General features: G+C 42.3%; 1 protein-coding gene across 1 annotated transcript in view; it reads left to right on the top strand.

The window, feature by feature from the left end:
- Positions 1–24,863, top strand: part of SLC2A11 (solute carrier family 2 member 11) — a 466,200-nt gene that overhangs the window by 164,465 nt on the left and 276,872 nt on the right. Inside the window, exon 4 of the mRNA XM_044068682.1 lies at positions 17,893–18,017. Within this exon, the coding sequence (XP_043924617.1) occupies positions 17,893–18,017 (125 nt within the window). The remainder of the gene's footprint in view (positions 1–17,892; positions 18,018–24,863) is intronic.

Here is a 24,863-nt window from a genome sequence, read left to right as displayed (position 1 = left end):
ACAGTGAAAGATTTCTTACAGGTTCAACCACCTAGATTTAGCAGAAACTGGCCTTCAAAAAAATTGGTCCTTTCCAGTGTCAGACAGGCCACAAAGAGGCAGATACAGACGCCCAAGAGGCAGATCTCAACCCCAAAGCTCCTACAGACCTAAACAATGGGGTGCTTCAGCCCCCAAAGGAGGGGAAGACAAATCACAACCTTATAGGAAACTGTCCCAATGACTTCCCTCTGCAAATGCCAAGCACTTACCTTTTGACAGCACCCCTAGAAGCTAGCACTTTTCTCAAAAAATTGGCACATAATCACCCAGGATCACTGGGTGCTGAATATTGTTTCTCAGGGTTACAGGTTCCACTTCCACGCTTCCAAAACTAAAAGGTATGCCAGACCTGCCACAAAAGCAATAGGCAGAGGCACAAAAACAGATTGCTGCTCTTATGGACATGGGAGCTATTCAAAAAGTTCCACAGCAAGAACAGGGACAAGGATTTTACTCAAGACTTTTCTTAGTACCCTGAAAGGACAAGGCCTGGAGACCAATACTGGACCTGTCAATCCTAAATACTTTCCTGGATGTTCCAAAATTCAAAATGTCAACACTACAGCAACTTATGCCCATGCTGGGCAAGAAGGCTTGGCTAGTTACTTTGGACCTCAAGGAGGCATACCTGCATGTCCCAATCAGACAATCTTGCAGAAGATACCTCAGATTCATAGCAGGCTCAATGCATTACCAATTCTCTGCACTGCCCTTTGGCTTATCTACTCAGGGTCTTCACAAAATGCCTGGCACCAGTAATTGCATTGCAGACAAAAAGGAATTCAAATTGGACGACTGCCTTATTCAAGCAGAGAGCAAGGACATTCTTCTAAAGCATCTGGCGTTTGTAAAAAGATTGCTAATTTGCCTAGGGTACACAGTAAACGAAAATAAATCAAATCTAGTGCCCTCTCAAGAGATAATATTCCTGGGTGCAAACTTAAATACAACTGCCCAGATGGCTTATCTCACGCCAGACAAACAAAGGCAACTGACTCATTACTTTCAAATGATGGCAACAAAACCCAGCTTCCTGCAAGAAAAATTCTGCAGGCCCTGGGCTTCATGGCATCCTGCATTCTACTAATTCCATATGCAAAACTGCATATGAGGAAACTACACTGGTATCTAAAAGTGTTTGGACTCAGCATTGTCACAGCCTGGAGACAATCATAACTTTAATTCCCTGCCTTCAACAGGAGTTTCGATGGTGGGCCCAAGCCTGTCACCACAACAAGGGACAGCCTTTCACTTTACCCACAGCCAGGCAGACAATAACAACGGATGCATTGGATTATGCCTGGGGCACATATGGCAGGAAAATGTATTCAGGGCACGTGGACCAAGGAACAAATGCATCTCCACATCAATCAAAAAGAGATGCTAGCTGTGCAGAATGCCCTGACAACTTTCAAGGACCTAATACATCCAGGGCAACTATTAATAAAGACGGACAATACCACAGTTATGTGGTACATAAACAACTATGCAGACAAGCCATGACTTTGTGGAACACAGCACTGACCTATCAAGTACATCTGCCTGCCAGGAACAAAAAATACACTGGCAGATGAACCAAGCAGAAATCTCATGGATCCTCACGAATGGAAGCTAAATCCACAAGTGTTCAGCATGATAACAAGGAAATGGGGATGCCCAGACATAGATCTTTTTGCCTCCCCTCACAATTACCAAACACAGAAAATTGGCACAAGAACTTATCACTCTCAAGCATGGAAAGTGAATGCTCTATCATTCAGCTGAAAAGGCCCGACAGTCTATGCCTTCCCTCCAATGCCTCTTCTCACCAAGGTGCTACTAAAAGTCAGACAAGAAAGGCCAAAAATGATCCTGATTGCACCAGACTAGTGCCCAATTCTAAAGAATTTGTCTCAAGGCCCAACATGGCTTCTACCTCAAATTCCTCATCTTCTGACACAACAAAACAATCAGATTCTGCACAGTCAACTCAGAACCTTAAACCTGGCAGCATGGCAGATAATGTAGCCACTCAGGCTGCACCTCTCTCTAAAGCTGTTATGGATGGCATTCTAGAAGCCAGGAGACCCAGCACTAGGAAATCTTATGCAGAAAAATGGAAGAGATTCTGTGCTTGGAACCAGGCACAAGGGCTCGAACCACTTGTCCCTAATATACCTCAGATTTTACAATACCTAACTGAGATGCTGGACAAAGGCTTATCATTCTCATCTATTAAAATCCATGCCTCTGCCATTTCTGCTCATTACAATACGGAACCTCATATTTTTTCACATCCTCTACTACGACAGTACCTCAGAGGGGCAAAAAATATAAGACCCCACAAGGAGAGCACCAGTACCTACTTGGGACCTCAATTTTGTTTTAGAAAAACTCACACTGTCTCCTTTTGAACCAGCCAGCACAGCTGATCTAAAATTCTTGTCATGGAAAACTGCTCTGTTCCTAGCAATAACTTCGGCAAGAAGAGTCTCAGGCATTAATGGCTGTGAAACCTTTCCTCATTTTTCATCAGGACAGGGTTTATCTTGGGACAAACCCAACATTCATGCCGAAAGTGTTCTCCAATGTGGCCTTAAACCAAACCATTAATTTGCCTACTTTTTACCCAAATCCCCAGAATAAAGGGGACAGACTTCTGCACGCTTTGGATATACACAGACAGCTACGATTCTACTTGGACAAAACAAAAGCTTTCAGAAAAACTGAGCAACTGTTTGTAACATATGCTGCAGGATCACAAGGAAAGCCGATTACAAAGCAGACAGTCTCGAAATGGATAGGACACTGCATCCACTTCTGTTATGCACAACATGGCAAATTAGTGCCTAAGGGCATTAGGCCTCATTCTACCAGAGCAGCAGCCACTTCAGCAGCTTTCCTCATAGGGGTACCAACCAAAGACATATTAGAAGCTGCAACCTGGAGCTCAGTGCACACTTTCACCAAGCACTACCACTTACCTCTGTACTCCAAATCCAGAGCAGGCTTTGCCACTGCAGTTCTGCAGGGCTTGTTAGCCTCTCCAAATCCGATTTAGAACCAGCCACCCAACCTCAGCTTTGGGATTCTACCCAAGTGTAATGACTGCAATAGTGAATCACGATGAACATAGTACAGTTGTGTACCTACCATAAATGTAAATGTTCGAGTGTATTCACTGTTGCAGTCCAGGTTACCCACCCACCATCCCCCTTTTACCATTGCTGGGACCTTTTTGTACTTCTCATCTATATACTACCTATGTGGCGTATTTGCTTGTAGATGAAGGAAATGTTTATAGTAATATATGCATGTTTTTTGGCATAATTTTATCTTTCCAGCCTTCCTATCTGGGAGCACCTGACATCTGGGGGAAGAAAAACTGAAGAAAATGGCATTGGTTACAACTTTTATACCCCTGGCGCACTGACGTCAGGGAAGATGCGATGACAACTGATGCCGGACCAAGACTTTGGAACTCGGGCCACTGTGGGTCGCCTGCCAGCAGGATAACCCAAGTGTAATGACTGCAACAGTGAATACACTCGAACATCTACATTTATGGTAGGTACACAACTGTACTTTGTCGGGTAAGAAAAGTAGCGTTGGTTTCAAGCAGTGCAAGGATTGCAGCCGTAAGTTACCGCTTTCCAATGGCCATGCCTTATGTGTCTACTGTCTTAATGTCTCCCACCTGACTGTGGATCCTCCGTGTGGGATTTGTAAAAATTTCTTTACCAGGACTCCCAACGAGAGGAAGAATAAATTAATTTTGAAAGGTCTCCTCAAGTCTCCTATCTCTGAGGCTATTTTTGGGTCGGAGGGCTCACCCCCTCCTGCTAAACCCTGCAAGAGGCATTCTTCCTCTTTTTCATCAAAGTCACTCTCTTCTTCTCCCTCTGGAGATCGTAGGGAGTTGACTCACAAGAAGGTGAAATTGATTACTACTCCAGCGCTGTCCCCTGTGACCCTGTCGGCTCCAGGCTTGGCACTACCCCAGATGATTCTGACTACAGCTATGTCTCCTTTATTGATACCAGCACCGGAGTTCCCAGTGCAGCCAACTACATTTCCGACAGTTCTGTTGCAACCCCTAACGGCACCATCAATACAGGTTCAGTCCCCTTTTGCACCATTGGTACAGTCACCTTCGGCTCCAAGTATGATTCATCTGTACTCCATGGTGCAGACATTTTCGGCACCGACATGTGCTTCGGTGCAGTCCTTCTCGGCACCGTTCTTATTGCCGGTGCAGACACTTTCCACTGCAGCACTGTACCCATCGGGGCAGACCTTTGCCTTTACCGTGCAGACACCTTCAACTACTACGGCACTGATATCTTCGGCGCAGACTTTTTCCACACCATTTTCTTTGGTGCAGACTTCCTCGGCTCCGAGCTCTGCACCTATTGAATGAGCAAGGATCAAATATTCCCCTTCACTGGATCCTTTAGCTAGCAGTCAGTATAGTCCTTTCCTAGAAAGCCCAGAATTGCCATCAGCTTTCTCCATGAGGTCAACCAAGAGTCTTTCTGAACAGGATGCGTTGCGACTTGTTGACCAGTTGCTTGTGGCCAGAAGTCTCTCTCAACCATTGAAGTCCATGTTCTCTTATTCAGGTGAACGTATATCTCCTCAAACCCCAACGTATATTTCTCCTTCAACTTCCACTCAAGTCTCAAAGCTTGTTACTCCGACAGCAGCTTCCCTCCCTACTACTCCAATAATGGATCACACTTTGGAACCAGAGTCGTCCTTGTGGCCTTCGGTGCACTGAGCATCATGATCTTCTCAGGCCAGTGGCTGTGCTGTTGGGGAGGGCATCCCTGGCTCCATGCCAGTTTTTTCCTATGGCACCTTCCAGGGATGCTGTCTCTCTCTTACAGTTCATGGTTCTCTTGAGACTCCTGGTCTGGGGGTGGGCTCGTCGGGACAGGGTGTAACCCCAGTTCCGAGGTTGTCATGCTCGGTTCCAGGCTCCCATCCCTCCTTGGGCAGGCCAGCCTTCCAGGCCATGGAGAAGGTGCTTGCCTTTGCTGGCAAAGCTCATTTGTCAGAGTCCTGTCCCCCCTCTGTGCCACAACTGCCACAAGCTTCAACTGCCGGACACCAGACACAAGAGCCTCAGGTTTCTCCTCCTCAGGAGACCCCCTCTTTGCAGTCTTCCCCAGAACCTCTCACTGAGGAAGTACCCTGCAAAGCATTGTGTAAGAGAAAGCACATGGACTCCACTGAGGAGTCATTGACTGAAGATATGGATTTTGATGACGAGGAAGGGTCCCCACAGTCACCCTCTGATGAGGTGTCCTTTGGCGACATCCTCGAGATCTTTAGACAGAGGGGTGACTGGAAACCCTCTAATCCTTCCTCCAAGGAATCTGTATTCCTGAAGACTTTTTGTGCTCTACCCCCTACCTCCTGGATCACCTCACTTGCCGATGAGCTCATCCAGTTCATCTTGCAGGGCACATGGAAGGCTCCTGACACCAAGGAAGCGATACCCAAGAGAACAGATAAAATATTATCGCCCCCAGCTGAGCATCCCCATTGGTCATGAGGTCTTCCAGTAGATGCTATGGTGGTGGCAGCTGCTACTAAGAAGGATTTGGCAGAAGAGAGCCAAACTGTCCTTCTGCCCAACAAGGTGTTCTGGGTGATTGACAGATTAATGAAGCATGTGTTTGCTTCATCGACCTTTGCCGTAAGGTCTTTGAATTATTTGGCACATTTTACCAGGCTTCAGCGAGATCTTATCAACCAGCTCTCTAAAACCTTGGCAGGAGCTGTTTTTGATGAAGTCCGTGATAATGTGGCTTCTCAGATAGCCACCCTAGAGTCCATTTCCAACTCTTCCATGTGTCTTAATTCTCACGCAACAGAAGGGCCGGCTAGAGCAGCAGGTGCAGGTATAGTCGCCAGACAACATGCTTGGATGTGCCTTTGCGGACTCCTTTAAGGCTTCCTTCATGAATGCCCCCAAAGCAGATGAAGGACATGGCCTCAGTGAGAGGGTTACTTTGAAACCCTTTCTAGTCAGTCGTCATCTGAAGCATTAGCAGTTATTTATTGCTATACATTTGACTTTTTCATGTCTCTTGGTGTTAGTAGGAACATGTGTTTTTAGAAGTTTTTCAGTAGTTTCATATATTTGAAATGTTTTTTATCACATGTTGTTTTTATATGCTCTTGTGTTTTTAATAAATATTCATATGCTATTTGCCATCTGAAATGTTAATAACAGTAATAATCTATTACTATATTCATTTTAGTGTCAATGTTGATTTTTGAATTTTTAATTTTTACAATATAAGTTTCTGACTTTTTATTTATTTAGAAGTTTCTGACTTTTTATAGTTATGTATTCACACAAAAGCTTTCATTGGTTAACTGTTCAATTGATATGTATTTAAATACAAGAGTGATGAAGTGTTTTATTAAAGTTTGAAGAAGTGTCCAGAGTAGACGCGAAAGCGCTAACAACCCATGGAATAAAGTTTTTTTGCTGTTCAAGTAGAAAATATTTAATTTTTTTGCTTTTTTTGGTTGATGGTTGGCTTCGATAGTCATGGAGTACCTGCACCTTGATATTGACATTTTTCGTTTGGGGATATAGCAGGTACCTTACCCTGAGAGATCTCTGTTTATTTAGCAAATGCCCCCATAGATGCCACTTCTTTGTTTGGCCCTAAAGTCAAGGATATGCTGGAAAGGTGCGAACAAGATTGCAAGACCCTGTCTGCCATTGGTATCAGACACTCCACTCAGTTATTCTACTCCGGAAATCAGAGGAGAGGAAAGCTCTGGCACAAGAAATCACAGGGTTCTTTCCGGGATGCACATGCCGAATTCTCCTCTAGAGGCAGAGGGGGAAACTCCAATGAAAGACGCCCCTTTTGGGGCAGAGGAGGTCCGCGAAACCGGGGTTCCAGAGATTCTTTCTCTGGCCAACCCTATCAGCGCTCCTGAAGCAGTGTCCAACTGCCCACCTGTGGAAGTCATCGGGGGTCATTTCTCCTTGTACCCCGCTGCCTGGCAAAAAAATAACAACTGTCTCTTGGGTAAAATGGATTATATCCAGAGGCTATCACACATGAGGCTCCTTCAGTGGCTACTTCTCATTCAGCGGTACCCTCTACAACATCATTTGTATTTTCAGATAAGTGTAACTCAGAGATGCAAGCAAGATCTACTCTGGTGGACATCTCGTAATCCCCAACAATAATCTCGCCCTTTCAACCCCCATCAACCAATTGCCACGGTGACCATGGATGCCTCCCTGATGGGGTGGGGGGGAGCAATGTCAGGGAAACTAGGTCCAAGTCACCTGGTCGGAGACAGAGGCCCTTTTGCATGTCAGTGTCCTGGAACTGAGGGCGGTGCTTCTAGTTTTGCAAGCATTTCACTCCATCCTTCCGTCAGGGACTATTGCGATCCAATCAGACAACATGTCAGTGGTCTGGTACATGAACAAACAAGGGGGCACCAGATCTTACCCGTTATGCCAAGATGCCTTGAGAATATGGCAATGGGTAATAGCTTACTACCGCTTTCTGATTGCAATGCACATTCCTGGGAGCTCCAGCGTGATTGTGGACAAATTGAGCAGAGGCATTCTACATTCTCACAAGTGGTCCCTCAATCCTCTGGTAGCGGCAAAAATCTTCAACCGCTGGGGCAGCCTTGCTGCAACCTGTTTGCTTCCCCAACCAACTACAAGCACAGCAACTACTTTGCCATGATCTCCCCTTGGCGACAGTCACCAAAGGATGCTCTAGTCAACGCTTAGCCTTCGGGTCTTCTTTATGCTTATCCTCCTCTCCCCCTCATCTCCCAATTTCTAAAGGAAGCACGACAGTTGAAGAGCAAAGTGATCCTCATTGCTCCATATTGGCCTCGACAAGTCTGGTTTCCCTTCCTCTGGCCTCACCTGCTAGATCAACAGTGGATCCTGAATCCATCCCCAACATTGATCTCCCATCCGCAGGGTCCAATTCACCCCAATCTAACAACCCTGAAACTGACAGCTTGGTTTCTCCACTTCCAGTGATTGCCAGGCATGAAAACCTTTTGTCCCCTGTGCGCAGTATTCTTATTGCATCTCATAAATCGTCCACCAGACTAATCTATCTTAACAAATGGAAAAGGTTCTCTCTATGGGCAGCAAATAAAAAATTAGACCCCTTGTCAGCCCCATTCTCATTGGTATTGGATTACTTATCACATCTTTTCCACTCTGGGGTGTCTGCCTCTACTATCCGTGTACATTTAGCTGCCATCTCAAATTTTCATATTGGTTTTCAAGATTCTTCACTTATGTCACACAAACACTGTAAGACTTTCTTGACAGGGGTTATCCACCTAAAACCTCCCTTTAGAGAACCCGTACAACCTTGGTATTTGGCTTTGGTTCTGCAAGCTCTAACACCTCCCTCCTTTGAACCTGCATCTTCATGTGATGTAAAATATCTCTCTTGGAAAACTTTGTTTTTGATTGCAATCACATCAGCCAGGCGATTGTCAGAACTCCAGGCCTTATGCATCAAACCTCCCTATCTTATCTTCCATAACGGTAGGGTATCACTGAGAACTAATTCTATCTTTTTACCAAAAGTAGTGTCAAAGTGGTCTATGAATCAGTCTATTGACCTTCCAGTGTTCTTTCCAACCATTCTAACAAAGGAGAGTATTGCCTGCACTCCTTGGATGTTCATAGGCAATTACGATTTTATCTGGACAGAACAAAATCTACCCATAAATCAGACCAACTGTTTCTGGCTTTTTATGGACCTAGACGGGGTCATTCTGTATTAAAAGTTACATTGGTTTCATGGTTGAGAAATTGTATCACCTTTATCTACAACAAAAGCAATCTCACTTTGCCTCATAGAGTCAAAGCACATTCTACAAGATCTATGCATCTTCAGCAGCTTTCCATGCTAAGGCTTCCCTCAATGATATTTGTTCAGCTGTGACTTGGGACAAACCTCATACCTTTATTCTTCATTACAAATTGGACTTGGTCTCTAGAGGTAGAGCTTCCTTTGGTTCCATGGTGCTCAGGAATGTCCTTCCATGAGGGCCACCCAGGAATACAGGTAGCTGGGGACTCTGTGCCATCAGTAAGGAATGAACCAAATATAAAAAAGCAACTACCACCACTTGGAAAATGAATATTTAATCCAACAGCTCAATAAAAACAATAAAACAAAACAAGAAATGCAAAGTTTGATGAGCGCTTTCGTGGTGTGCCCTTTGTCAGATAAATTGCTCACATTCAAACATTCATTTAAAGGAGTAACAACCAATCTGTGCTCAATACTGAATCCGCCTTTTTTTAAGGGAGGTTTTAATGGAATGACATCATTAAGCTCTGGATGTCTGTGTGCTGTAAGTTCTATTATCCATTTGGCCTCTTCATATTCAGTGGCATTCACTATATCACCACCCCTGATGTTACTCACCATATGCCAAATCACCATAAATTTAAAATAATGTCCTTGTTGACCAGATGTATCTATACAGGGCATTGTGTTCATTTTTCAACCTGATAGCTGACAAATTATTTAATATCCTCTGCTTAAACATGCAGTTCGTTTTCCCTATGTAGTAACAATTGCATGCCTGACAAGTAGCAAGATAGACCATATTTGTGGTCCTACAGTCTCCTACAGCTAAGAGGAAGTGAGATGTTTGGAAGGTGATTTTATAGAAAGGGGTTATAATAGGTAGAAGGTCCAGCGGATTATACAGACTAATAGAGATTTTTAGGAAGGATAGAATGTGTCCATGGCTGAAACATGATGTAGGGAGGGTTCCTGTGGTCAACAGCGGACAGAGACAGAGTGGTAAAATGAGACTTATGTTCACATATAGCAACAACATACATGGGGTATGCAATATAGTCAGACAGAATTGGAAAATCTTACTTTCTGATGAGAGGATCAGGAAAGTTGTGGGGGAAGAATCTAGTTTTGGCTTCAGGAGGAATAAAAACTTGAAAGACGTACTGGGTAATGAGGGCAGACATGACAAACAGTGGATTGAAGTAAAGAGAGGCACTAGACCATGTGGGTCATGTAAGGCTTGCCATTACATTAATGGGGCCATTGATTTTGTTCATCCTATCACAGGCAGGGTATATTCTTTCAACACCAGAGCTTAACTGTAGGACCACGAATGTGGTCTATCTTGCTACTTGTCAGACATGTAATTGTTACTACATAGGGAAAATGAACTGCATGTTTAAGCAGAGGATATTAAATCATTTGTCAGCTATCAGGTTGAAAAATTAACACAATGCCCTGTAGAGACACATCTGGTCATCAAGGATGTTATTTTAAATTTATGGTGATTTGGCATATGGTGAGTAACATCAGGGGTGGTGATATAGTGAATGACACTGAATATGAAGAGGCCAAATGGATAATAGAACTTACAGCACACAGACATCCAGGGCTTAATGATGTCATTCCATTAAAACCTGCCTTAAAAAAAGGCGGGTTTAGTATTGAGCACAGATTGGTTGCTACTCCCTTTAAATGAGTGTTTGAATGTGAGCAATTTATCTGATGAAGGGCACACCCCAAAAGCGCTCATCAAACTTTGCATTTCTTGTTTTGTTTTTATTGTTTTTATTGAGCTGTTGGATTAAATATTCGTTTTCCAGGTGGTGGTAGCTGCTTTTACATTTGGTTTGACTTTGTTCAGCAGCTTTACCTTGAATGAGGTCCTCTTTGCTTGTTTCTTGCAGTAAGGAATAAATGAAGATTAACAACATCAGATAAAGAAGTTATGTCTTACCATAACATTCCATCTGTGTTGTTGATCTTCGTTCATTCATTACCTCCCACCCTCTGTCCCCCATCTGGGGGTTCTTGGCTGATCTCATGTACTCCTTTCTTGTAGGTCTGTTATAACCAGAGGTAGCCTCTACTTTTATCTATCAACTTGCAAACTCGATCTGAGGTAACTGGGAGCAGAGCATTCTGGGTAGGACCTTGGCTCGAGAGTTTTTGGCTGACGCGATCTTGATATTAGCCGGCTCGGTTCAGAGGACGGAACCAATAACCCATCAATAATGAATGAACGAAGATCAACAACACAGATGGAACGTTATGGTAAGACATAACTTCTTTTTTCATCTGATCTGGAAGCTCTATCCAGTCAAAGTCTAAATGTAATATCAACATGTTTGGAACTACTATGCAATGTATTTTTGCCCTGTAAGTGATGTCGTGCGCTGGTTGATGGAGTTTTATTCTTGGCCATACTATGAAAATAGGCTAGGCTCAGAGGATACTTCCAATTAACAAATACAAATAAATAATGAACAAAGTGTCACTGCTCCCCCAAGTACCTTATCATGATACAGACCTGTGCAAACCCTAACAAAATAAATAATTGTTTGCATCTTAGTAGGACATATATATATTTTTTTGGTCCCATGTAGGCCTTGCCAGAGTCCCATTAGGGTATATAGTTGTCTGGACACATTTGGGACATCTATCTGACTGAATGATAGCAGAACATGTGTATGTCTGAACTCTAGCAAGACATATGCCTTGTGGACCTTAGTTGGAGATAATAGCTTGGATCTCAGTGTGACACATATATGTGTGGATCCCAGCAGGATGTGCATCTGTGTGGACCATAGCTGGACATGTGCATGTCTGAACCTATTTCAACCTCTTAGAGAGAAAAACTGGACAAAGCCATAAATGAAAGTGTGACAAAGGCCCAAAAATAGGGACAATTCTAAATATTACTCTTACAAACATAGAAAGTTGATAGAATAACAGGCTTTGCATTAGCATGAATCTGAAACTCAAACGTCCATCTTTATTTTCTAACTTCAGACATGAATGATTTGCCACTAATTTGCCAGATAACCACAATTTTATGAAAACTGGCCAAAAATATGAGGCAAAAATGCATGCACTCGAGGCACTCCTCAGTATGGAGAAAACCGCTATATGTGCAGTAACAGAAACCTGGTTTAGGGCTCCAGAGAGCACCCCAGCACTACCAGGCTACAACTCAAACCATACATATTTCGGCCACAAAACCCGGAACGAAATACAAAGGGCGGGGGCGTATCCATATTCATCAAGGTTATCCACATCTCCAGGTTAGTGGCACAGCACAATGCTTCAGAGATCATCCACGTGCAACTAACAATGGGCAGAACTGCAATTCAAATTGTAGCTTGCTACAGATCACCCACCATGTCCCAGTACCCCCATTCCGCATTTCTGGAAACACTGGGAAACATAAAGGTCCTACCAAGCACCCTGATATTGGCTGATTTCAGTTACCCAAACATTAACTGGGAGAACTACTCAAGTATTAACTCACTTTCCCAACATTTCCTAGAATGTATAAACTCAAATGCCCTGGATCAACTAGTCAACACCCCCACCAGAAGTGACAACATATTGGACCTGGTCATCACCAACATGGGCAACTGGTGTTCCACACCGGAGGTCAACCCCTCGCTGGTTAGATCTGACCATAAACTAATCACTCTGGATATCCACATTCCACCCCCCCCCCCGGTCTAAGTGGCAATTCCCAGATCTGCTCCGAGTTAGTGCAGAATGCCACAAATACACTGAACCGACTGATATCGCCAACATCCTGGCAGACAGGTTCAGTGCAAACTTCACCCCCCTCTCACCCCCAAAAGGGCCCATAACCATACCAGAAGAATGTAGTGCCCCTGAAATCACAGACACTCACGTTAAAACAGCCCTCTCCAGAGCCAAAAACACAGCATCATTGGGACCAGACGGTGTCCCAAGCTGCGTCCTACATGAGCTCAAAGATGAACTTACCCCTCACTTAAACACACTGTTCAAACTCAGCCTCTCCACAGGATACGTGCCCATAGAGTGGCGCACAGCAATGGTTATTCCACTCCACAAAGGTGGAGCCACAACAGACCCTGGGAACTATTGCCCTATATGCCTGACTAGCTTGGTCTGCAAGGCTATGGAGTGCATCATCATGGATCTCATTAACAGAGGCATTGGGAACCTCCAAACACTGGACCCTACCCAGTTCGGCTTTATTAAGGGCAGATCATGCCTCCTAAAAATGGTGGACTTCTTTGAGACAGTTACCAAGGCTATAGACGAGGGAAAGGTGGTCCACACAGTCTATCTAGACCTTGCAAAGGCCTTCAACACCATTCTGGTATTATAGACAAGCTCACTAGCCTGAACATAAACCCCTACGTCACGAGATGGGTTGCCAACTGGCTCACAGATAGAACCCGCATGATAAGAGTTGCGGGAGCTAGGTTCGACTCTAAACCGGTTACAAGTGGGCGTTCCCCAGGGCTCAGTCCTAGGACCCCTCCTGTTCGGCATGTATTTCTCAGAGGTACAGGCAAGCACAGGACTATGGCTGACCAAGTTTGCAGACTACTGCAAACTTGGGGCTATAACTGACTCTCCGGCTGGCACAGACATCCTCCAAAAGGGTCTCACTAAGACAGATACCTGGTGTCAAAACTATAGCCTCAAGCTAAATGCCAAAAAGTGCATAGTCATCCCCTTTGGAAAAAACAAAGTACCCACAAATTACCACATAGGTAGTAGCCCCCTAAATACGGAAGATGAAATAACGGGTCTGGGGACTCAAGTAGATAGTAATCTCTCCTTTGATAATCACATTGCCAAAGTGGTTAGGAAATCCTTCTATGTGGCCCACCTAATCACAAAAGGGTTTGCATCCAGATCAAAAGAGGTCATTGTGCTCCTCTACTCATCACTCATCAGACCCATCATAGAGTACAACACCCCATTTGGGATGTACCTTACAAGACACCTGCAACAGCTGGAAAGACCACACAGAAGTACCTCACCAAGAGGATCAGTGGCCTCAAACAGATGCCCTATGCAGCTGGACTGAAGAAACTCTAGCTGTACTCAGTTGCATACTGCATACTCAGAGGTGATCTCTGCCTGACATACAAGGCCATGTCCAACCCAGAATTGATGGACATACTCCACCTAAAGAAAACCATAGCCCCTCAAGCCACACGCTCTAGGGATCTAAACCTCACCACAACAATAAATAGGACATGCTGAGGGATAGATTCCTGTCCCAGAGACTTCCCATGCTCTGGAACAAGATTCCAACCTACATTAGGCAGAGCTCCTCATTAACACTCTTTAAGAGAAACCTTGATGAGTGGATGGGAAACAGGAACTTTACCCCGGGATCACTTCAGTGGCTCTGCTGGACAGAGGCACAGGGAACTAATGTAAGGTGGCGGCGAAAGCCAACACATTCTGGCTAAGCTTATAAATGCCTTTGGGCAGGTAGCCTAGTACCTACCTGTGAACCTATGAACCTATAAATCTAGACAGTCTGTGAAAATCTGTACAGTTGATAGGTATGACATGTACCCATCTGCTGGTAAAAAATTAGAAATATGTGATCTGTGGCCTAAACCAGAAATTTCAAACAAACCAAACTACTCCTCAGTGACCAGTGAAATGTCTAGGTTGATTTTGTTACTTTAAGGATTTTTTGTCAGATGTGTGTGGTGTTCAGGTAGATGGAGCATCGTATCTTTGAGCTGACAGCCTCGGATTCGAAGTAGAGTGATGCAGGTGTCAGGACTGGGACCTGTTTGGAGAAATAATTCTACAGATCTGTCACTATGGCAACTCTACAGTGGTAGCATAATGTACTTGAACATTGTCTGAGTAGGTATAAACATTACAAGGACAGTTTAAGAATAGAAAGAGGTGACGCAGTGATTTTTTGAGCCCTTTTTGCTCCCCTGCATCATTTTTATAGCTTTCTATCCCAGTGCCCATGTCCATTGTCAGTTCAACTGCCCTCTCCCGTCCCCTGAACTTACTTTGATACAGACTGATGCAGACATGGATTTTAAGGGCATCCTGGAGGGTTTTGCTGTCTAACTTTGAATGGTGGATTCTTCTTTTAGTGGCCTACGTGTTACTCCCCCCACACAGTTACATAGTTACATCTGAGGATGGGCGTACAGTGGGGGCATGTGGCATAGCTCCTTGCTGCTGCAGCAGCTCAGTCAGGCCCCACCACTCTTTCCCCTCCTTAGAACACCCCCTTACAGCAACATCCCTAGCCTGTACCAGGGGTTGTTCAAGGGAACATCCACATGACCACCCATCCTTCTGTGCCAGTACTTGAGATGCCCAAGCAGCTAGTCGAACCCGGGTTGCCTAGGTCATAGACAGGGTTTTATCCCTCTACACTATGGCACTGCCTTAGGTTCATAGGTGATTAGTAGTGTAATGGCACAAGACCCTTTGAAAGCCTAGACAGTAATACCAAGGATATGACAAATTTGTATCTTAATTCCTCAGATATGGGATGCAGTAGTATCAGGGCAGTGGATCTTTGGGTGTTGAAGCCCTGAGTCATTTTACACACTGCCTCTGTCCATAAGGGACATGGGCAGTACCCCAGGAATGAATTTACAGTTTTCCATCCATTTATCCAAATTCTTTTTGAAGAGGGTGAGGGACGCACTTTGTTTTATGAAGATGGGAAGTTTATTTCATAGATGAGATAGCCTTTGAGATACAAATCTGTCTCTCTGTCAGGTTCTGTTAGACTCACAAATAATGTTCAGGTCCGTGGAACCAGTAACCTTCGTATAATTTTTCTCGCAAATGTGTAACATTTTCATCAGGGCTGGATCAGAGAATATCTTGTAGGTCAGGCATAAGTGACTTCTCATTAAACAATATGAGATGGAGTAAAGGGATAGGGCCTTTATTGGCCTACATAAGACATGTGTCTTACTCTTTGTATTTCTTTAATGAGAAACCTCTGGGGCCTCTCTTGATTGGTGTAAGTGCCTGATTAGGTACATGCTGAAAGGAGCATTGAACTTGATTATGGGCCTGATGAGGGTCAAGAACAATGGCATTCTGACTTCCTTTGATTTTGATGCCATCCCTTTACTTATAAATTGAGCCACACATTTTCTCACTGCTGTACCCAGTGTTCAAAGTTTAGGTTAATATTTATCTGTGTTACTAGGTCCCTCACTACTGGGTCTACTTTTAGGGGTGTGCTATCAATATTATAATTTGTTGGGATATTTGAATTACTGAAGGGTATAATTACGCATTTTTTAGCATTTAGTCTCGGCCCATGTTTTTGGCACCAGTCATTTGTCATTTTTAGGTCTTCTTGTAGGATGCCAACATCATTTGTCATTTTTAGGTCTTCTTGTAGGATGCCAACATCATTTGTGGATTCACTGATTGCTCCCAGCTTACAGTCATCGGTGAATTTGGTGAGCTAGAGGCCTCCAACATTGGCCTTCACTTCAGAGAAGTATATACCAAACAGTAGGGTTCCAACACTGAGCCCTGTGAGACACCACTAATAACGGGTTTCTTATCGGAAGTGGATTCATCTATCTGAGCAACATACGCCCCGTCAGTGAACTAGTTTGCTATCCATCTGACATTGTAAGGGCTTATGCCTAACTCAGTAAGTTTATCCATAATCCCGGAGTTTGTGGATTGTGTCGAAAGCTTTGGCCAGGTCTAGATAAGCTGTGTGTACTGTTTTACCCTCATCTACAGCCCTGGTGACTTTCTTGAAGAAGTTTACTGGATTGAGCAGGCAAGACCTTCCTTTGACAAAGCCATATTGAGTCTGATCCAGTGTTTGGAGATTTCCTATGTCATTATTGATCAGGTCCATGAAAAGTCTCTACATGGCCTTGCAGATAAGACTGGTCAGACTTATGGGTCTGTAGTTCCTTAGGAGAGTTGATGGGCCCCCCTTGTACAGAGTGATGACTGTTGTAGTCCTCCTTTCCTGAGACAAAGCACATCTGGAAGCTGTGGTTAAAGAGGGTTCTAGTGGTCCTGATAGATTTTGTTTTAAGCTATTTAAGAAGAATTCTGGAATGTTGTTAGGACCCATGGAGGCTGTGTTTTTGGCTTTAGCAAATGCAGTAAAGTAACCCATTGATTTTCCACAGAGTACCATATGATGTAATAGGCATCGACTGGAAGCAAGCTGGAGTTAGTAATTTATGGATCAAACTACTACACAAACAACAAACCAGAGAAAGTTATATTTTTCCTTTTTCAGGCTTACAGCAACTCTGGAACAATTGTCAGTCATAAAAATGTAGTGACTCTGAAGGACACCTCAGCAGCTTGTTGGTAATACAAGTTTATTTCCATAAACGGATGACCTTTCATGAAATAGATGTGTATGCATGTGTCTTTTTAGTTGGGTTTGAAGCTGTATGATAAAATGCAGGATAAATGATCTTTCATGCACTTGCCTAGCCATGCATAAAATACAACTAAAGGTTTTTAAATTTTTAAATGTTAGTACACTGCTTGTTATAAGATCTAAGAAAAGTCTTGGTCCAATTAGTTGCTGCTGTCTAATGTATATTATACATAACATAAAATATAATACATTTTAACTCAAAATATTATACATTTTAAACATGATACATTTAATTCATCTATACAAAGAATATAAGGAAGAGTTTTTATAAAATGTCTTTAAATATTTTAAGGGAATTTTTTAATATTGGCTTGATTGGTTAATTGATGTTAATTAATTGTTTAGTTTTAGTATTTAAATGATTGAGAAGTGTTTGTTTAACGTTTTAGTCTGAGGAAGGTGGGGAAAACTTCCCTACCGAAAGCGCTAACTATTCAATAAATCCGTGCTCTGCCGTTGATTCAAAGTTACTACGGCTTCCACTGTGTTTTTCTTGCCTTAAGTTTATTTCCATACTCTAAAAATTTAACAGATGTAAAGCCATCTCTTTATGCAACTCAACTCTACATGCTTCTACCAACTACTGTTTATGTGTTCTTGCAGAAAGAAGTCCTTGCTGGTGAATAACTTCTTTGTGATTATTGGTGCTCTGATGGTTGGCTTCAGTCGTACAGCAAAATCCTTTGAAATGATCTTACTAGGAAGACTATTCTCAGGAGTCAATGCTGGTAGGTCTTGTGTGCCAGGAGTAAATAAACCGTGCAATTGTATTTGGCATATATCTGTGTGGGCGCTAGAATTTGCATTGAATTTATTTGCTAATATCTTGTTGTGTACGTTCTCCTGAGTATTTTCTGACTTGTATTACCAACACAGCCATTGTATCATTTGTGGTCCTGTGGTCCAGGGTTTGATTCCCTCCACCTCTGTTGCCTGAGTGAGGTCTGTGGAGATCAGTACTCTACCCTGGTTTACAAGTACAAATAAAATAATTAAAATAATTTGCTTTTTTTGTTTTGTCTAATCAAAGTCCAGCTGCTATATCCACTACACATGTGTGCCTTGTCATGTGCCAGTGTACCTGTAACTGCTCTGCAACCTGTGTGCTGTAGCTATACTATTATCCTGTAACCTAGGCTACAACTCAGCAGTATTCTAATTCAGTCTGGCTCAGGCTTGGCACACTGGCAAGGCAATGCATTTAAACCAACATTTATGTATGCCTGGAAACTTTAAAAACTACATTTAAGTGTAAATATAAACATACATAATTTATAGTTAATTTGAACATATTTTTTTTCCTTTGGTCCCTTGTCAATCCTAAGATTTGTATGAAACTCATTTCCAGGTTTTCTAGCCACAACTAGTCAATAGTGCATCTTCTGCAATTTTGTAGCTAGTACTGTGTTTGCAAGTTTGCTAACTTTGTGTGACTTTTTGGCAGCACACGGCAGTTTATATCTGCCAGGATGAGTGCAGGTAGTTGCATAGGTAATGCAAATCTCAGATCTAGCGAGATTGTTGTCATGCAATGCCAAGAGACCATTATGTCATACACAAAGGATATTTATCCAGCCAGAGAGGAACAGTGTGTCATATTGCGATGATCTTGGAAATGACACTTTACCATAACAAAAGAGAGACTGAGAGACAACAAGTGAGACACTGAGAGGTCTTGAAAGGGAAGATCATTTCTATCGTGATATGGTAAAAGACCATTATTTTATCATTCTACCATCTATTTGCAGTGCAGCAGTCCAGCCTTCTCATATTTGACAGAGGCTGTCTTCAGAATGTGGGACAGGTAGAAGAAGACAGCATGATGTGTTATACACCTGTGGGGAGCTATGGACTGAAGAGAAGGGAAAGGCTGAAGTAGTAAACGCTGAACGGTCTTCATTTTACAAATGCGGGTCTCATCACAGAGATACTAACTCTGAGCAGGTCACTTAATCAGATCACAGTTCCTAGAACATCCTTGAAAAAAGATAGCTTGCCTAACTCACCTGGCTACCAAAAAGGAACAGATAGATGAATGGAAGCATATCTGAGTTTGAAGAGTGTAAAGACTTATGATGGCAGTCTGAGTGAAGGAATGAATGTAGGCACATAGGTGCATGATCCTGAAATGTTTGAGAAAACTATGCATGCCAGAAGCAGAAAAGTAAATGGATGGCAAAGGATTTATAGGGAGATTGTTAGTTATAAAGATTATAGAGGAGGATGTACACATTACAAGCAGCAAGAGATGATGAGTATAGCATATCAGAAGAAACAGGGGATGAGGAACACAACAGATCATAAGGCGTGGGCAATGAGAAGATTATCTTATCATACGGTAAAGGAGCTGCAGAGCATAGAACATTAGAAGGAGTAGGAACTGAGAAGCACAGCATATCAGAAGAAGCACAAAATAAGAATCACATCATGTCTGAAGCAGCAAAAGCTGAGGAGCACAATATATCAGAAGAATCAGGAGGTAAGTAGCACAGCACGTCAAAGGACGTAGGAGCTGAGGAGAAAAGTAGATTAGAAGGAGCAGAAAATGAGGGGCATAGCACATTAACAAGAACAGTAGCTGAAAAGCATAGTACATCAGGAGGAGTAAGAACTCAGGAGCACGGCAAATCTGAAGGAGCAGGAGTTTAGAAGCAAACATCAGAAATAGCGGTAACTGAGGAGCACAGCACATCAGGAGGAGTAGGAAATCGGGAGCACAACATTTCAAAAAGAGCAGCAACTGAGGAGCACAACACATCAGGAGGAGTAAGAAATCCAGAGCACAGCAGATCAGAAATAGCAGCAACTGAAGAGCACAAGACATCAGGAGGAGTAGGAAATCGTGAGCACAACATATCAAAAAGAGCAGCAACTGAGGAGCACAACACATAAGGAGGAGTAGGAAATCAGGAGCACAGCAAATCTGAAGGAGCAGGAACTGGAGCACAGCACATCAGGAGGAGTAGGAAATAGTGAGCACAGCAAATCTGAAAGAGCAGGAACTGGAGCACAGCACATCAGGAGGAGTAGGAAATCGTGAGCACAGCAAATCTGAAAGAGCAGGAACTGGAGCACAGCACATCAGGAGGAGTAGGAAATCGTGAGCACAGCAAATCTGAAAGAGCAGGAACTGGAGCACAGCACATCAGGAGGAGTAGGAAATCAGGAGCACAGCAAATCTGAAGGAGCAGGAACTGGACCACAGCACATCAGGAGGAGTAGGAAATTGTGAGCACAACATATCAAAAAGAGCAGCAACTGAGGAGCACAACACATCAGGAGGAGTAGGAAATCAGGAGCACAGCAAATCAAAAAGAGCAGGAGCTCGGGCACAGCAAATAAGAAGGTGCAGGGACTGAGGATGCTTGGGAAGAATCATGAATCTAGATGAGGTGAAAACTACATGGTTAACAAATAAAATGTATGAAATGTGAGCCTGAAACATGAGATGCTACAATGAATATCAAGTACTAAAGGAATTCATTGAAATTAGTGTTGTAGGTAAAGAGAAAAGTGTGCAATCCTGAGGATGTAAAATTCTCTGGATGTAGAAAGAAAAGTGTGGGTCTGAAACACTAAAACTAATGTCTTTCGGCCTTTCCCAGTTAGGGGTTGCCACAGCGGAACTCTGGTCCGCTAATGATTGGCAGTGGATTTTTACGGTGCCGAGGTGCCAGCCCGACTCCCAACCATCAAAGAAGGCACACCCATTCACGAACGTCACTCGACTGTGGGGAGGACATGCAGACTCCACACAGAAGGCACTCCAGAATGCTGAATAAAGTTGTAGTGCATTGAATGCTCCATTTGATGGAAACACAGGGCCAGATTCAATAAAGCTTACACTGTGTACACAATTTGTATTCAATAAAATTATTATCACATTTTTTGTGCCTTCTAGTCACTCAGAAAGATTACACTAAGTGTACATGTAGTCTACACCTTGTGGTAATCTTTATGAATTCCTGTCATTGCTTAAAGCTTCAAGAATATCAGTAGGAAAACTAAAATTAGGAGGAAGAAGGTGTGCGGTTATGTCTGTGTTCTCCCGTCACTCAGAACAGGGTGCACTTAGTGTAGGCTTTATTGAATATGACCTACAGTCTTTGTGGGTACCACCTTAGCACTGTTAAGCACTAGGTTCATGCTTAGCAGTGCTCATTGGATACAGCAGAAGAGCATTGGGAAGCCATTAAACCAACTTAAATGTTTAATTTGGACCTTTCCAAAGTCTGAATGAGCTGTTTACTGGCTTCACAGTGTTCTTCTTGGGTGGCAACCCTCTGTAAACACTTACCGCTACTACACTACCTTTTCCTCTAACTTTTGTAGTGCATGGGAGTATGTAAAGCTCTGTACAAAGAATTATGATTGAGTTTCTCTTATCATAACCCAGACGGTTATGTGTTCTCAGCATGGATATCAAGATTCACCTTTAGAGCAAATTTCATGTCATTCATGAAATCGGGTCAAGGGTCTTATCATGGCAGGTTGAGCAATGCTATATTTCCCTTTTTTATCCCTCTAATCAGGCCTGAAAATAGGTAGACCCCTCCAAAATAGGGACAGTTTACAGGTCTGCTTGATCACATTATAACTCTGTAATTGTTAAGTTCTACTCTGTAATATTGTATGTCTGAGTGCTGATGTCTGTTTCTTTCACTAACTGCTGTAATTCAGTGATGCTGTTCTGATGTCTTTCAGTTCAAATGCTTGTATTAAACTTTAAAAACATTTATAAATGCTACTGTGCCCGGGCCATAGTTGAAAAGGGACGCTGGACCAGTCCACTGCATGGTTATAAGTATAAATACATTAGTTTCCATTTCCTCATACCTTCCAGAACTCTCTGAACAATGAACTTTGCTAGCTTTGAATTAAGTTTAAGCAATTTAGTTATGCTCATTACAAGCATCTCCATGTTGGGGGGGGGGGCAAGGTTGTCAGCATGGCAGGTTGGGCAATGACATATTTCTCTTTTTCTCCACTCTATGCCTAGGGATCAGCTTAAGCAGTCAATCTAGTCAGAAGTGTGCTGTTTCTGGCAAATATTAAAGCAAAATGCATCTTATATTAAGTGCTTTTCATGGTGTATTGACTGTTGACATTTACAAGAGCTAATGAAGTAGTTACTGTCGGTCTCACATCCTTACTGGAAGTCCTCAGGATTAATTTTTTTCATTTGTAAGTTTGAATATTCATTTGCATCCTGCTTGATTGAAACAACAACCAGTAGGTACCAACAAATAGTGGCAGGTAACACAAGTCCTGCATCTGAGTACATATTAATTCATGTAGCAATAGCACCTGAGGTAAAGGTTATTAGAGCATGATGTGATCATTGTGAAATCATTGGAAATCAACAATTTGTTTTCCCTGTAGTGATATGGGAGGTTTTTTTTGTGAAAAGTGGTGCAATTTTGAGATACACATTTCATTTGAATCTCTACTTTGAAACCATTGTTTTATGTGGTGCATTGTAATTTAAGTTATTTATGTTATTTGGCAACACAGAAGGCTCACTGTACAAACAAGAATAAGATTAACACAATATTAATACTTTGCAAATATTTCATAAGGAAAGAAAACATCAGGGTTTTTACCTTCACCTTGTTTGCGTTGTTTTAAAACTGCGAGACTGTAAACTTGGGTTACCACCTGTTCTAGTTTCCAAATATCATCCCTGACTGAGCAGCTTATCTGAAGGTGTGTGATTTACCAGCATGAAAAATAAATAAATAATACAGTTCCTGATATACCACCAGAAGATACTTTGCAGCTTTCCTGTGATTATTGTAGAAAATTTGATTTTGATATTAACAGCTCTATGAAGGCACAACCTAGTCCTAGAGATGTTAAGCTTTTACTCCTTGGTACGATGAATTATTTTTCATTATTTTGTAATACATGGAGTGCATTGGTTATACTCGGAAACTGGCATAAAGAGAACCTTGTTATGCACTATGAAGGCACAGCATTTGTGCTAGAGGCATTAATAGAGAGATTATTTTCTTGTTGTAAGTCTTTATATTAGGTTGTAATAGATGGGGCACGCTTCTGTGAAATCAGGAAAGTGCCTAACCACCTTGTAGTTCATGGAGTATCTGGACATCAGGAAAGTGCATAACAATCTTGTAGTGCATGGAGCACTGTAATTTCTCTCTGATTTAGGGAAATGATAAACTTGTTAAGCAGCCCCTAGCACAAGACTGAATTTTAACAGCACTTGGGGGTACTTAATAAAAGCTTATTAAACATACTTAAGCAGGTCTCGCACTAGGGACTAGTAATAGACAGAACTGGCCAGCAAAAAACAGCAGTAGAAGTTAAAACAGTTTTTAAAAGCTGTTAGAACTTTGCTCTACTACACTAATAAAAAAAGCAGGGCAGAACAAAGTGCTAAACAGTTTTAAAGCCCTAGTCTACTGAGGGGCACATCACTTCTTCCTGCTGCAGTGCTAAGTGCTTTACCAACTTTTAAAGGCTTTGAATGCCTGTAAAATGATGTTGTACTCCTAGACTTTTTCCTATGACTGGTAGTACAGTGAGCAGATGAAGCTCCATGCACTACAAAGAATTGTGATTGATCACCAGTCGTAATCCTTTAGTATATGTTCTCGATATGGATGCTTTGCTGTCATTCTTGGCATCCGTGACCCTATCATAATTCAATATGTTATGCATTTTCCAAGGTTCGTATTGTCGAATATTTTACTGCTAAATAGACAACAGTCTAAAGGAAACTACACTAGGACTTGACTAACTGGTTTAAAAGTGGTAGCAGTCCGATTGCTTTGCAAACAGGGCAAATAGCAGTATACAGTATTTTATTTATTTATTTATTCATTCATTTACTTATTCATTATTTGTTTATTTATTTTCTTTCATTTGTTAATGAGGTAAACACACTGATCATAAATACCCCTTCTCAAGGGTAATCCAGAGCACTGTCTGTTTTTGTTCACAATCAAATACAGAAGCAACTATGAACCTAAAACAAAATGTCTCTACAAACACCACCAACACATTTTAAAACAGAACATAAAGTTAATACAAATTAAATGCTTTTGTTCTTAAAATATTTAACTAGATGTTGTTCTGGTGAAGTTCTAGTTAAATGTTTTAAAAACAAAAGTCGTTAATTTGTTTTAAAATTTGTTGTGTTTTTTAAGGTGTTTCTGTTTTTGTTGAGAATCAGACAGATATGCAAATACAAAGTGAAAGAATGAAACCCAAGACTACAGAATGAAACTCTTTTGCAGTGCTTACATAACCTTAATCCTCTGTGCTAAATTACCACCAACTGACCACACTAGCAGTCAGCAAACAACTTTAAAAGCTGTAGCATTTCAGGACTGCAGAACATAGTCATTAGGCAAGTCCATCAAAAGTATAACACCTTTAAATAGCTTTAACACACCACCATTAACAGACCACCAGATACCACACAAACAGCAGGTAAAGCTCTTATGTATTGCAGAGAATTCTGACTGACACCAGTCATAACCACAGTTTGTTATGTGTTTTTGAAACGGATTTCAACATTCACCTTTAGAGCTGAATTTGTTCACAAA

This window comes from Protopterus annectens, chromosome 4.part0, assembly GCF_019279795.1.
Source record: "Protopterus annectens isolate FY-2018-M chromosome 4.part0, PAN1.0, whole genome shotgun sequence".
Lineage (NCBI taxonomy): Eukaryota > Metazoa > Chordata > Ceratodontiformes > Protopteridae > Protopterus > Protopterus annectens.
The sequence above is the reverse complement of the archived record's forward strand: the minus strand, read 5'-3'. Positions and strand labels throughout refer to the sequence as shown.